Here is a 14,035-nt window from a genome sequence, read left to right on the forward strand (position 1 = left end):
AATAGCTGCCCCAGCGAGGTGTGCCACTGCAGTTCTAGCCAGCTGGAGTTAGCTATATTCTGGAAGTCTGTTAGCCATCCTGGCTAAATCAGAGTCTGAGGCACGTTCATGCCTCAATGCATCATAATTGTTAGGTTGTGTGTGGAAGTGTGTTGTCAAAACTGAAGTTCGGAACGTTGTCCTTTTACTGAAAGCACATATGCACTGAGAAAAATACAAGTTTTGGAACTAGGTCTCTGTTAATTTCAAAACTTTGTGGGAGTCGAGCCAAATGGCAACCTTATATGTGCTACCGCACTTATTTGGTGACGAACCATTTTAGCCAAACTCAGATCCTGGCAAAATTGAATATTGCCCTATAAAAATACTACAAAATTCCCAAGTAGGATTGTAGCAAGCTACGGTCACACATGATCTGCTTATTTCCGTTCTCTTTTCGTGAAGGCGTCATCGAGTGAAGTTTAACTTTGTGCAAAATTCATGAATAAAAATCCAAGAGCATCGTGTGATTTTGATAAATACTGCCAAAAGATAGTTTACTTCAACTGCGCCGCTGCCGGTCCCACATTTGGAGGCAGAAGTCTTAGTGGCTGCGTCGCCAAGGCGGTTTGTATTGTTTTTCGCCCTTAACTTTTGACCACGCGTGAAACTTACTGTGGCTTCATCGATCGCAGAAAGATTTACAACTGCTTGCATCAGGGGCACCCACCGCGTGCAGCGCAAAGCTGCGCTTGTGCTCTTCTGCCGACAGATCGCTGGTCAACACACCCTCCCCAGAGTTGGTGTTCTTTTTTTCTACTCTTCATCGCCGCAAGCAGGAAGCAGATCGCCGTGCATCCATTTTATGCACAAGTGTCAAATTAAGCCTGGTGTCTTCTTCTTCATCCGTGCGCATTCTGAATATTTGTGCACAACACGCGCCCCTGGCTGCTGGTCTTGTCGCTGCGTATGCTGCGAACCTGAAGCAGCCGCAACACGAATGATCGTGTCCAGTCTTAAGTATCTTTAGAATAGTTTTTCTTATTTCTGTTAATTTTACATAAAAATATTTACTTATAAATTTCTATGATTCTAATTTAGCTGAACTTGTGGGAGATCTGACAAATATATATATGTGACTTTCCCGATTTATATTAATATCTACAGCAAATCATCAATAGTCATCAGGCCTGCTGACATCGATGGAAAGTGCGTGAGTACTGAACAAAAACAACAAAAAAACCCAAGCATATATGTAAAAGTCAGATATTCCTAAATAGTATGCTTTAAAATACCTTGCCCTAATTAATAGTATATATAGATCTCTTAATTTAAAGAAGTTTAAAGTTTAAATATTCATTAATCATACATAATTCTAATGTAAAGTAAGCCAATCAGACAAAAGTAGAATGTAAACTTAAATACCAATATTTGCATTCCTATTTTAATTATTTTTCCTTTATTTTATCGTTGATAAGCAAAATTACTCAATAAGAGATTTCCTTAACGTAAATAACGTAATTTTTAGTTTAAGGATTAGGTTTAGGAAAATGTATCGGAACAATATCTTTATCATTAATTATATGGGGTCCAAAATGAATTAATCTGACGTCTTGTTGGGCACCAAAGGGTATGTGAAGCAGTGGTTGTATTAGGGTGGAGTCCGAATGGATTTCACAGGTAGGGTGGGTATAGAATAAGGCCAATAACATCTGGACCTTCTCTTCAATAGGTACACTTTCTTGTCCGCTTCTTAACCGTTTGGTTATCGTTTTTGAATCTACCGTATCTCTGTCTACAATATTGTAGCTGTAACACTCTTGTTCATCTCAACACAAAACCCACGCCCATTTTCCCTGAGCATGCCGGTCAAAATAGTAGACAGAGTGTGTTGGGGTGGACAACGCTCTATGAGTGTGTTCGTTACAGTTATAATTGGCGCCCAACGTGGGGCAGCCCGATGCCTGATTAGGTACTTGTCGTTTGACAACCGAGCTTCCCGTTAATAAACAATCCATGCACTTTTAGTTTCAGTTAGGTATTTCATATTCTGTCCTGGAATTGATGGTCTCTGGAGAGTTCCGGAGCCATACCGGAGGAAATGTTATGCTTTTATATGTTTTTTTTTCTATCAGTTCGGTAATAACCGAACATTATGGTTAAAAAACAACATTCTAATTTGAGTAATTGATTCTTAGGAATTATAGTTCTGATTTAAAGTCGGTTCTATACCAGGATTTCACTATTCAAAAATTACTTCCTTATCATTTAGGATCGAGATTTTTCTAGCTGGATAGATTCGGCTAGTTACTCTTCTAAGTGGTAAGAAATCACAAATAAATAAATGACATTTATTTTACAACTCTGTATGCACACTCCGTTAGCTTTTCGTACCTATTGAATTATACAACCTACTGCTTTGCTACTCAGGGTAAGACCCGCAGGTATTATTTTTGGTCGCTTAACTTGTATCTTTTTGTCGCTTAGCGTTGATCGTTGGATCTTAGCGCTTACTCATTATCCTTTTTCGCTTATCTTTGATCGTTGGATCTTACCGTTTTTGCCTACTATTGATCGTTTGATCTTATCGCTTATTTTTCTTATTCTAACGAGAGGAATTGTTAGACTTTATATATTCTTCTAGAAGCTTCGAAAATGATGATGAGAAGTAATGAAAATTTAGTTGACGTAGATACTGATGCGTCGGTGGCATGCACCATCTGCAACGGGCCAGTACGTAATCTGGATTTGGTTGAAACCCGTTGTAAACATTCTTTTCACAAACATTGCCTTGATAATTACCTTCAGAACCATGACAAATGCCCCATATGTGGCCAGCCATGTTCTCAATCCGAGTTAGGATCTCATTTGCCTTTGTCAACTAAATCTCAAGGTAACAAGATGATGACCCGTTCAGGTTCTCGGAATACAGCCAAGCAGAATGAGAAGTCTGATTCAAATTCCCAACAGGAAATTTGTAGCGGGGATAGTTCAGATTCCAGAGTTGTGACAGAAGACCGTGTTCAGCAAATAGTCCAAAGTTCAATGCAGGCCTTTCAAGCAAGCATGCTACAATCAGTGACAGAACAAATCACTATGGCGTTCACTCAATTGAATAAATCCACATTTGTAAATAATGGACAGAGTGAGCTGCAGCAAGACGTACAAAATAATTTCGGTCGAGACGTTCCCGAAATAAACTCAGAGAGAAATAACAATTCACATGTTAGGACTTCACCAGACTTTCGTAGCGATCGAAGTGATCTTTCTTTGGATAGACCTGATAGGATTTCCAATATTATATCAAATTGGCGTATTAAATTCAGCGGTTCAGCCAACGACATTGCCATTGAGGATTTTATTTACCGCGTAAATTGTCTCACTTCGCAAAGCCTGAACGGAAACTTCGAACTTCTTTCCCATTTCGCTAATTTACTGTTTGCAGGACCGGCCTTAGCATTTTATTGGCGTGTTCACAGATCGGTGGATAACATGAATTGGAACGTGTTATGCAGGCGTTTAAAGGAAAGGTATCAAGATCAGAGATCTGATCGTGAAATTAAAATTGCTATGCGTCGCCGCAAACAGGGTAGCACAGAAAATTTTGATGATTTTTTGGATGCAATGCTTTCCATAGCAGATTCCCTTCGTGAACCAATGCAGGACAGTGAGATTACTGTAGAAGTTCGTCATAATCTCAAACCGGAGATCAAGCACGAATTACTGCACATAGACACACCAAACTTAGCAACATTGCGTAAGGAATGTCATCGTCACGAAGATTTCTTTCGAAGCACCCGGACAAAGCCAATCCAACGTCCGAACACAAGCAAGCGTTTTGTTAACGCAATTCTGCAGGAAGATGATTCCGAAGATCAGTCTGAGGAAGAACAGGATGTTGAGGACGAGATTTGTGTCGTTAGGACTCCTGAGAAAATTAAGTGCTGGAACTGCGATGAATCAGGTCACGGTTACCAGAATTGCCTTAAGACACGCCGTATTTTTTGTTATGGTTGCGGAACACCGGAGGTGTATAAGCCCAACTGCGCAAAATGTAAATCGGCATCGGAAAACTCTCAGCAGGGCATTCGTTATGCGAACAAAACGAATGTCCGCCGTTAGCCTCGAAAATACAAACTGAACCAAATTCTGTGGCAAATGATGTTCATTCCATTCTGCCTTCAACTCAACCTGACATAATATTATCCCATACTTTTAATCCATATCATTTGCAAGTGCTGGAGTATGCAAATCGTAAATTGCAAATAAGTAGGGGAAATTCACTTCATCATCAAAAACATCGATCATCACGGCGAATTCGCAAATTTTGGATTCGTAAACGATCATTCAACCGTTGTACGATTTCATCAATTGTTCAAAATAAGAACGATATTCGACCTTTCACACACATTGACATATTTGGTCAATCGCATTTAGCTCTCCTAGACAGTGGCGCCAACAAAAGTGTTATAGGTGGTGAGCTAGCACAACAATTAATATCAAGCAAGCCATTTAATAAATTTAAATCGGTTGTGCGAACTGCTGATGGCCAAACGCAAAATGTTGCAGGCACTATACACATTCCCTTGACTTACAACTCAGTTGATAATAACTTTGAATTCCTTATAGTTCCTTCCATAAAGCAAAACGTAATATGCGGAATGGATTTCTGGTATACGTTTGGAATTTCTATTAAGCAAACAGTTTCGATCAACGAAATCAACTGTGAACCCGAAGAAGACTCTACTCGCGTACGATTGTCTGATTCACAAAAATCAAAATTGCAGAAAATAATAGACTTTTTCCCATCGTTCGAGAACGAGGGCTTAGGATTGACTAACCTGATAGAGCACAATATCGATACATCCAATGCGAAGCCAATCAAACAACGATTTTATCCACTTTCGCCTGCTAAAGAAAAACTTTTGTGCATAGAAATCGACCGCATGATTAAGATGGATGTCATTGAAGAGGCACCTTCATCGCCTTGGTCATCTCCAGTTACCTTGCATATCAAACCAGGCAAGGTGCGATTTTGTCTCGATGCAAGAAAATTAAATGCAGTCACAGTAAAGGACGCATACCCAATCCCAATTATGGATGGACTGCTAAGTCGTCTTCCACCGGTACATTGCATTTCCAAAATTGACCTCAAAGATGCCTTTTGGCAGATCTGTTTAGATCAAGAATCCCGTGCCAAGACTGCTTTCACCGTTCCAAATAGGCCCCTTTATCAGTTCAAGAGAATGCCTTTTGGATTGTCAAACGCTCCACAAACCATGTGCCGTTTGATGGACCTCGTTATACCCTATCAATTAAAATCGCATGTATTAGTCTACCTCGACGATTTGCTGGTTTTGTCAAACAATTTCGAAGACCATCTTTTGCATTTGTCCGAAGTAGCCACCCAATTGCGTAAAGCTGGATTGACAATTAATGTCCAGAAAAGTCAGTTCTGCCTGAAAACAGTAGACTATCTCGGTTACCTAGTGGGCGAAGGCACACTACAAGTAAATCCTAACAAAATCGCAGCTGTGAAAGACTTTCCGGTTCCAAAGACCCAAAAACAACTAAGACGATTTCTTGGTATGACTGGTTGGTACCAGCGATTCATATCTAATTACTCCACAGTCATTTTCAATCTTACTGAACTGTTGCGTGGCAAATCCTTCAGTTGGAACGATCTTGCTCAAGAAGCTTTTGACAATATCAAAGACAAGTTATGCTCTGCTCCTTGTCTCATTCACCCCAATTATGACAAACCATTTATCCTGCAGTGTGATGCTTCACTACATGGAGTGGGTGCAGTTCTAGCTCAATGTGATGATTCCGGTGGTGAACGTCCGATAGCATTCATGTCTAAGAAGCTGAATAAAGCCCAACGTAACTATACAGTTACAGAACTCGAATGCATGGCTGTAGTTCTGGCGATTAAGAAGTTCAGAATGTATATCGACGGTCATAGCTTCAAAGTAGTCACCGACCACTCAAGTCTTCGTTGGCTAATGAACCAATCAGATTTAAGCGGGAGATTAGCAAGATGGGCTATCAAACTTCAGGGTTATTCCTTCGTAATCGAGCATCGCAAGGGAACAGAAAATGTGGTTGCGGACGCTTTGTCTCGATCGTTCGAGGATGTTGACGATATTGCTGCAATAGACCTTGAAGTCCATCCCGAAATTGATTTATCTTCCAGTGCATTTCAATCGGAAGAGTACTCTGCTCTCAGAGATAAATTAGTGTCTTTAAAATTACCTGATTTTCAAGTCAGCGATGATTATATTTATCATCGTGCAACATTCCCCAATTGTACTGACGTTTCACCAGACGATTGCTGGAAATTGCTTGTTCCTGAGTCGTTGCGTCATAGCGTAATGAGTTCGGCTCATGATCAACCAACATCTGCACATTGTGGAATGGCTAAATGCTTAGAACGTATTAGACGGCGTTTTTACTGGCCAAACATGGTTATCAACGTTCGTGATTACATTCGAAATTGCGAGACGTGTCAGACCACTAAATATCCTAATCGTTCTTTAAAACCACCAATGGGAGCACAAGTGCAAAGCGATACAATATTTCAAAGACTTTATCTTGATTTTATCGGCCCATTCCCCAGATCGAAATCCGGCAACATTGGTATACTGATTATCCTGGATCACTTTTCCAAATTTACCTTTTTAAAAGCTGTGAAAAAGTTCAACACTAAAGTGATCATCAGTATATTGCGGGATGAAATATTTTCATGCTTTGGTGTACCCGAAACAGTCGTGAGTGACAACGGAACTCAATTTAAAAGCCGTGATTTCTCTGACTTTCTTTCGAAATATGGCGTTCGTCATATGTTTACTGGTGCATATGCTCCACAATCCAACGGAGCTGAGAGAGTTAACCGTTCTATAAACGCTGCTTTAAGAGCTTACATTCGCTCTGACCAACGCGAATGGGACGTGTTCCTCAGTAGCATCAACTGTTCTCTTCGTAACTCGATTCACCAATCTATTGGTATATCGCCTTATCAGGTTGTTTTCGGTAAACACATGATATCCCACGGTAATGACTACAAACTGTTGCGCAAACTTAATTTACTCGCAGAAGGTGACGTAAAATTATCAAGGACTGACGAATTTCAAAGAATTCGCTCCAACATTGCCAAACATTTGAATAAGGCTTATGAGACAAACCAAAAGTCTTACAATCTCAGAGCACGACCCAGATCTTTTGAGGTTGGTCAAGAAGTTGTTAAAAGAAATTTCGTGCTAAGTAATGCAGCGAATAATTTTAACGCGAAACTCGCTCCTGTCGGTGTTAAGGCCCGAGTCAAAGAAAGGATTGGTCAATCAATATATCTCTTAGAGGACATGAACGGCAAGGAAATTGGTAGATTTCATGCCAAGGACATTTGGTAATTGCTTTTGACTCCTTTTTCAGTTTTTATTGTTAGTCACAGGGACTAAAAATCAAATCTGTGGTTGTGGGAGTCGAGCCAAATGGCAACCTTATATGTGCTACCGCACTTATTTGGTGACGAACCATTTTAGCCAAACTCAGATCCTGGCAAAATTGAATATTGCCCTATAAAAATACTACAAAATTCCCAAGTAGGATTGTAGCAAGCTACGGTCACACATGATCTGCTTATTTCCGTTCTCTTTTCGTGAAGGCGTCATCGAGTGAAGTTTAACTTTGTGCAAAATTCATGAATAAAAATCCAAGAGCATCGTGTGATTTTGATAAATACTGCCAAAAGATAGTTTACTTCAACTGCGCCGCTGCCGGTCCCACATTTGGAGGCAGAAGTCTTAGTGGCTGCGTCGCCAAGGCGGTTTGTATTGTTTTTCGCCCTTAACTTTTGACCACGCGTGAAACTTACTGTGGCTTCATCGATCGCAGAAAGATTTACAACTGCTTGCATCAGGGGCACCCACCGCGTGCAGCGCAAAGCTGCGCTTGTGCTCTTCTGCCGACAGATCGCTGGTCAACACACCCTCCCCAGAGTTGGTGTTCTTTTTTTCTACTCTTCATCGCCGCAAGCAGGAAGCAGATCGCCGTGCATCCATTTTATGCACAAGTGTCAAATTAAGCCTGGTGTCTTCTTCTTCATCCGTGCGCATTCTGAATATTTGTGCACAACACGCGCCCCTGGCTGCTGGTCTTGTCGCTGCGTATGCTGCGAACCTGAAGCAGCCGCAACACGAATGATCGTGTCCAGTCTTAAGTATCTTTAGAATAGTTTTTCTTATTTCTGTTAATTTTACATAAAAATATTTACTTATAAATTTCTATGATTCTAATTTAGCTGAACTTGTGGGAGATCTGACAAATATATATATGTGACTTTCCCGATTTATATTAATATCTACAGCAAATCATCAATAGTCATCAGGCCTGCTGACATCGATGGAAAGTGCGTGAGTACTGAACAAAAACAACAAAAAAACCCAAGCATATATGTAAAAGTCAGATATTCCTAAATAGTATGCTTTAAAATACCTTGCCCTAATTAATAGTATATATAGATCTCTTAATTTAAAGAAGTTTAAAGTTTAAATATTCATTAATCATACATAATTCTAATGTAAAGTAAGCCAATCAGACAAAAGTAGAATGTAAACTTAAATACCAATATTTGCATTCCTATTTTAATTATTTTTCCTTTATTTTATCGTTGATAAGCAAAATTACTCAATAAGAGATTTCCTTAACGTAAATAACGTAATTTTTAGTTTAAGGATTAGGTTTAGGAAAATGTATCGGAACAATATCTTTATCATTAATTATATGGGGTCCAAAATGAATTAATCTGACGTCTTGTTGGGCACCAAAGGGTATGTGAAGCAGTGGTTGTATTAGGGTGGAGTCCGAATGGATTTCACAGGTAGGGTGGGTATAGAATAAGGCCAATAACATCTGGACCTTCTCTTCAATAGGTACACTTTCTTGTCCGCTTCTTAACCGTTTGGTTATCGTTTTTGAATCTACCGTATCTCTGTCTACAATATTGTAGCTGTAACACTCTTGTTCATCTCAACACAAAACCCACGCCCATTTTCCCTGAGCATGCCGGTCAAAATAGTAGACAGAGTGTGTTGGGGTGGACAACGCTCTATGAGTGTGTTCGTTACAACTTTTAATGGTATCTGTGGTTCTTGTACTTTAAACATTGATAGAACAAGAAGATAAAATATTAGTACACTCTTTTAAATATGTGCAAATTGCAATTGAAAATTAATATTGTCATTTGTTAGGAGCTGATTTTTTGCAGTGCTTTTAAAAAGTAAGTCTTGTGAGTGTGTGTGTGGGCTAGCTTGCGGGTAAAAGTTTTTAATGTGAAAAGTGCAAAGGAGAGTGCAACCCTCATGCGAGCGGAGAAGCATGTCATTCCCTGCCACCTCCTTGCGCAGCAACCACCCCTCCCCCCTCCGAAACCCCTCGCAAACCCCCTTTTTGGGCCATGGCCCGCCACTGTCACTGCATTTTAATTTACTGCATACCTTGAGGCGCCATTCGCCTGCGCTCGCATGCCAAGTGGCAAAGTCCAACGTACGCTCCCTGCGCCGCCAGAAGAAGCTGACTTGTTGCCTTCCTTGGCACACAGATGCACACCCCTCCTCACACACACATACACGCACCACCCCGTACCCACACCAGTGCAGATGTTTCACCCCTTGTGACAAAGTGGCGCTGCGTTTTGCATTTTACTGCAAATTAAAGGATTTCTTTTGCCTTTTCGAGTTGACAACTTAAGATACTTAGGCATAAAAAGCCTGTCATACAAGTCTGTCCTCATGTGAGTGTGTGCTCGTGAGTGTGTGTGTGTGCGTAAAGAGAATTAAGTGCAGTGCGCTTTGTTGAGAATCACTCGAAACAAAGCCACAGGATGCTGCGGGCCCCTCTCCCTTTGCCAACCCCACTTTGCTGACATGCGGGGTCGTCCTGTCAATCCTCAAACCCATTTTCCGATTTCCTGCACCTTTCTCGCCTGCGTCCATTTTATTATTTTGCCTTGATTATTATTTTCCATTTGCGCAAAATTAAAATACCCCCAACAACACAATGACAACACAATTTTTTGGGTGAAAAAATAAGGGGAGCATAGAAAAAAATTGCAGGCTCCATTCAACCGCAAAAAGTGTAACAAACCAATGGGTGGGGCAAGGCGGTGGATGCATGAATAATGTGAAACTGAAAACTTTTCATCAAAAATCAGCCAAGGGCTAAAACTGGACGTAAAACAGGCGCAACGGAGCCGCCCGTTTCCCAGCCGACCAACTTCCCTCTCTCTCTCTCTTTCTCTGCCCCGTCTCCCTCTGTGCTGAATGTCCTGGCAGATAGGGAAAAAAAGAACTGTGACAGGACGCCATGAAAAGCTCGCTTTGGTGTGACAAATCAAAGACTAACACTGAGCGCTTTGGTTAGAGCACAAAACGCACGCTCGGATGACTGGCAGTTTGGTGGCGCCGCAAGGAGGGAAAGAGAGGGTCCGAGACGGCCAGAAAGAGAGGGCAGATCGGACAGGACTGGGCGGTCGCATTTGAAAGCCGTTGACAGCTGCAGTTGGTTAACGGCCAGCCAGATGGTAGACCACAAGAAACAAGAAACTTTAAGAAATCTAAACTACACGACTATTTTGGTTATTTATGCAAATTAGAATGAGATATTTTATCTTAATCATATTTCTCCATACTAATTGCTAGACTGCACTCACACAGTGAACTCGTTGCTCAAAATACTGTGAAAGCATATCTGCTTTTTGATTTTCATTCTTCATTTAATTGATTGATTCTCGCCCAGCGGTGTGTATAGAATTTCGCGAGAAAGCCCCCACTCGATGGGTCGATTTCCCCACCCCACCGCATCCATTCGCCATCGAGTGAACCGAAAGAGTTATTTCAGTTTGCAGTGTTTAAAGATACTCGCTTCTTTTGATAGCGCATTTGCGAATGCAATACAGCAGAGCAAAGCAAAACAAAACATGGGGAACTGCAGCATGCCGCCTGTTATTTTTTGCTCTCTAATCAGAGCGCGCGCCTGCAAACAATGGCGGGAGTGTATCTGCATCCTGGCACTCACGCCCCCCAACGCAGCCAAGCCATTCCAAACCATTCCATGCTATTCCGGGCCATTCCGAGCCATTCCTTTCCAGCTCAGCTCTGGCCAACCAGAAACCGAACCCATTCGCAGCCCGCCAACCTGGTATCCTGGCAGTATCCTAGCAGTATCCTGGTGCCAGGACTGTTGTAATGAAAAAAAAAAAAAAATGGGGGGCAGCAGCAGCGAGCTGGTCGCTGTTGCTTTTGGCATTGTTCCTGCTACGGCGGCATGGCTTTACTTTTATGCACATGCAATTCTTTATATTTTTGCCATATATTTTGCCGGGCACAAATTTATTTGCGGCTGCAATTCCAATTCCCCGCTGCCAGGACGAAGGACGGAGGACGTGGGACGATGGTACTCCGGTTATTGTTGCGGCTGCAACTTTGGTTAATGCTCCGGTTACGGTGGGGGATGGCATTCGGCTTAAAGTGAAATACAGGATTTCAATTTGTCATTCGGCTTAAAGAGCCTGACAGGAAGCAAAAGCCTCTTATCCTGCGCTGTTGTACATCCATACCTTCCCCCCTTTCCACCCACAAGCGACTGTGTTAATTGTTTCTGTAAAGTTCTTAATAACTCCAGGCAGCAGGCATCAGCCAGCAGGCAGCGGCTTCCATCAGTCTCATTATTTATTTGTAATTTAATAAACAACAAGTTGATGGCTGGGAACCCTTACCCCCACCCTCATCCAAGCCCACACCCCCTCGGTATCCTTAGCACTTAACCCCTTCGAGGCCGACCTCCTATATCAATTGCCGTGGGGCCAAAAATGGCAGGCAGCCATCGTCATCGACGTTAACGGGTTTCCTGACTATTATTTGCCAGCAATTTATTTTATGTGAAAACTTTGTCAAGCTGCCTATGTCGATTTTTATGGAGTCCTGGAGATCGCAGATCGCTTTGCCACTTTGCCCGCGGCGTCAGCTTGAATTTTATTGCCACCGTGCATATTTTAATGAGGCATTAAAGCCTCCGAATCGGTTGTGATTTCCATCCCGCCCTCGCAGCCTGAAAACATATACCCGTAATTTATGAGCAACTAAATATTTACTGGGTGGGTGGTGGTTGGTTGGTACCCAGTGCCTTCGGTTTTGTTTGAGTTTGTTTGGCTGCGTTTGCCGTTTTTAACACTCGATTACTTTAAATGCCATCAAGACCCCCTCCGCCTGGACGCCCCTGCATTTGACTTTGCCTGTCAATATTTGCTTTTGGCTTAACTAGCACATACATACTGTGCACGCCCCAAAAGAATACCCCACATCAGCATATTTCTGGGGAGTTTTCATCAGTCCTGTGTTTGCCTGCCTCGCTCTTCTTCTACCCGCTTGCCAACTTATGTAATGAGTATTTGGTTACACAAATCTTGAAGCTGACCCTTCCACTATTTTGGCCATTCCGCTCTTATTGAACAAACGCTTAAATTACTAAGCAAATGACTCATTTATCAACTGCAGCGAACGTACTCGGGATTAGCATGGCCTGTCAGCAGTCCTTCGAGGGGAAGATTTCATTAAAAATGTTTAAAGGATGAGCTAGTGAACTGAAAGGGGGGAGTAAAGAATAAATTAAAATGCTGGGCATCCTGCATTGATTGCCAGTTTGATGCACTGCAGCAGCGGCGTGGACATCGCTTGACATTTGAGTGGTGGTTCAATCAACTCATCAACAGATGAGTTGACTCATTTAGTCAATTGAGTTTAAAACGATTTTAAAAAATGACAAAGCTGACCAAATCGTACGCGAACTGTCGATTGTGCCCTACGAAATAATGTTTTCAATCAATCCAGCTAATTTCATGACACATTTCAGTATTGTCCAAAATTAAATGTTTTAAAATACGTTTGGGAATATTTATAACATCTTTTATATATCTGAGTCGCAACTCTCTCGCTTTTTTACATGTGGTTCCTTATATCACTCCTGATATCGACGACCATACCGACAACCAGATAAACGGACAGACATACGGACAGATACGGACAGACGGACGGACGAACATGAATAGATTGACTCGGCAATTGATGTTAAGATACATGTGAACTACTAAACTAAATATGCACTTATTAAAAAAAACTAAAATTTGCTATGCATAAGATAAAGCTTAAGTTATTATGTCATTGCACCATAAAAGTGAAATGATTGTTACCACTTTTAGTCCCAGGACGCAGGTGGAAGCTAAACGAATATTCGTTTTATATGCTCAGTTTGGTAATAACATTTAAGGTGTGGCAGATTAACCGTAATGGATATGACCATGGCCCAAAAACCAATCCAGTAAATCCTAAAAAGCGAGTGGATCCGAATATCCAGCGCACATTCTAGTCAGATTTATGATTGTTTGCATTATGCGTTTAATGTGCCTTGATTTACATTAGTTTGCGTCGCGAACAAAATTGAATTGCCGCGCTTTGTTCTGAAAATTATACAAAATAGGGAAGAAAAAAGCGAAAACGTGCCCCTGGAGCAGACGCAATATGCAAATAATCTGCAAATTTATAGGCTTTCCTTGGACTCCCTGCCACACAGCCGTACAGCTGCGACCCGGCATTAAGTTCCTGAGTGGCATGCGGCTAAGCCGGGTTATTATCTTTTATGAACTGAACTTCCTTTTGATTGGTAGTAGTAATGCTGTTGCGGGCTTCGAATGATTGATGCATGTGCAGAGATGTCACCGGTAACAACATGAGCCCAAAAACTTGACATTTCTCGCATGAAGAGGGCAGATTTGCGATATCAAAAGGGATGGGGGGCAAATTCAACTTTGTAGCGGAAAGGGAAGGTTTGCAACGCTTGCATGTTCCTTGGGAAAATCCATTAAAACACTTGAGCCCGGCAGACGCGACACAATGCTCTCCAAACAAGGAAAACCAGAATGCATTTCCGTTAATAGTGAAGGCGGCTTTGAAGGCTGGCAGCCACACTTAGACGCAGCACTTGTGGTTACCCTTAAACCTTCAGG

At 41.7% G+C, this 14,035-nt stretch overlaps 1 protein-coding gene across 1 annotated transcript; it reads left to right on the forward strand.

Moving 5' to 3' along the window:
• Positions 1 to 260: 260 nt before the first annotated feature.
• On the forward strand, positions 261 to 1,213 carry LOC117136975. Its single transcript, XM_033298150.1, has 2 exons — positions 261 to 606; positions 675 to 1,213. Exons 1-2 carry the CDS (start codon positions 481 to 483, stop codon positions 981 to 983), a joined length of 435 nt encoding a protein of 144 aa, XP_033154041.1. The 5' UTR covers positions 261 to 480; the 3' UTR covers positions 984 to 1,213.
• Positions 1,214 to 14,035: the final 12,822 nt, after the last annotated feature.

This window comes from Drosophila mauritiana, chromosome 2R (genome assembly GCF_004382145.1).
Source record: "Drosophila mauritiana strain mau12 chromosome 2R, ASM438214v1, whole genome shotgun sequence".
Classification (NCBI taxonomy): domain Eukaryota; kingdom Metazoa; phylum Arthropoda; class Insecta; order Diptera; family Drosophilidae; genus Drosophila; species Drosophila mauritiana.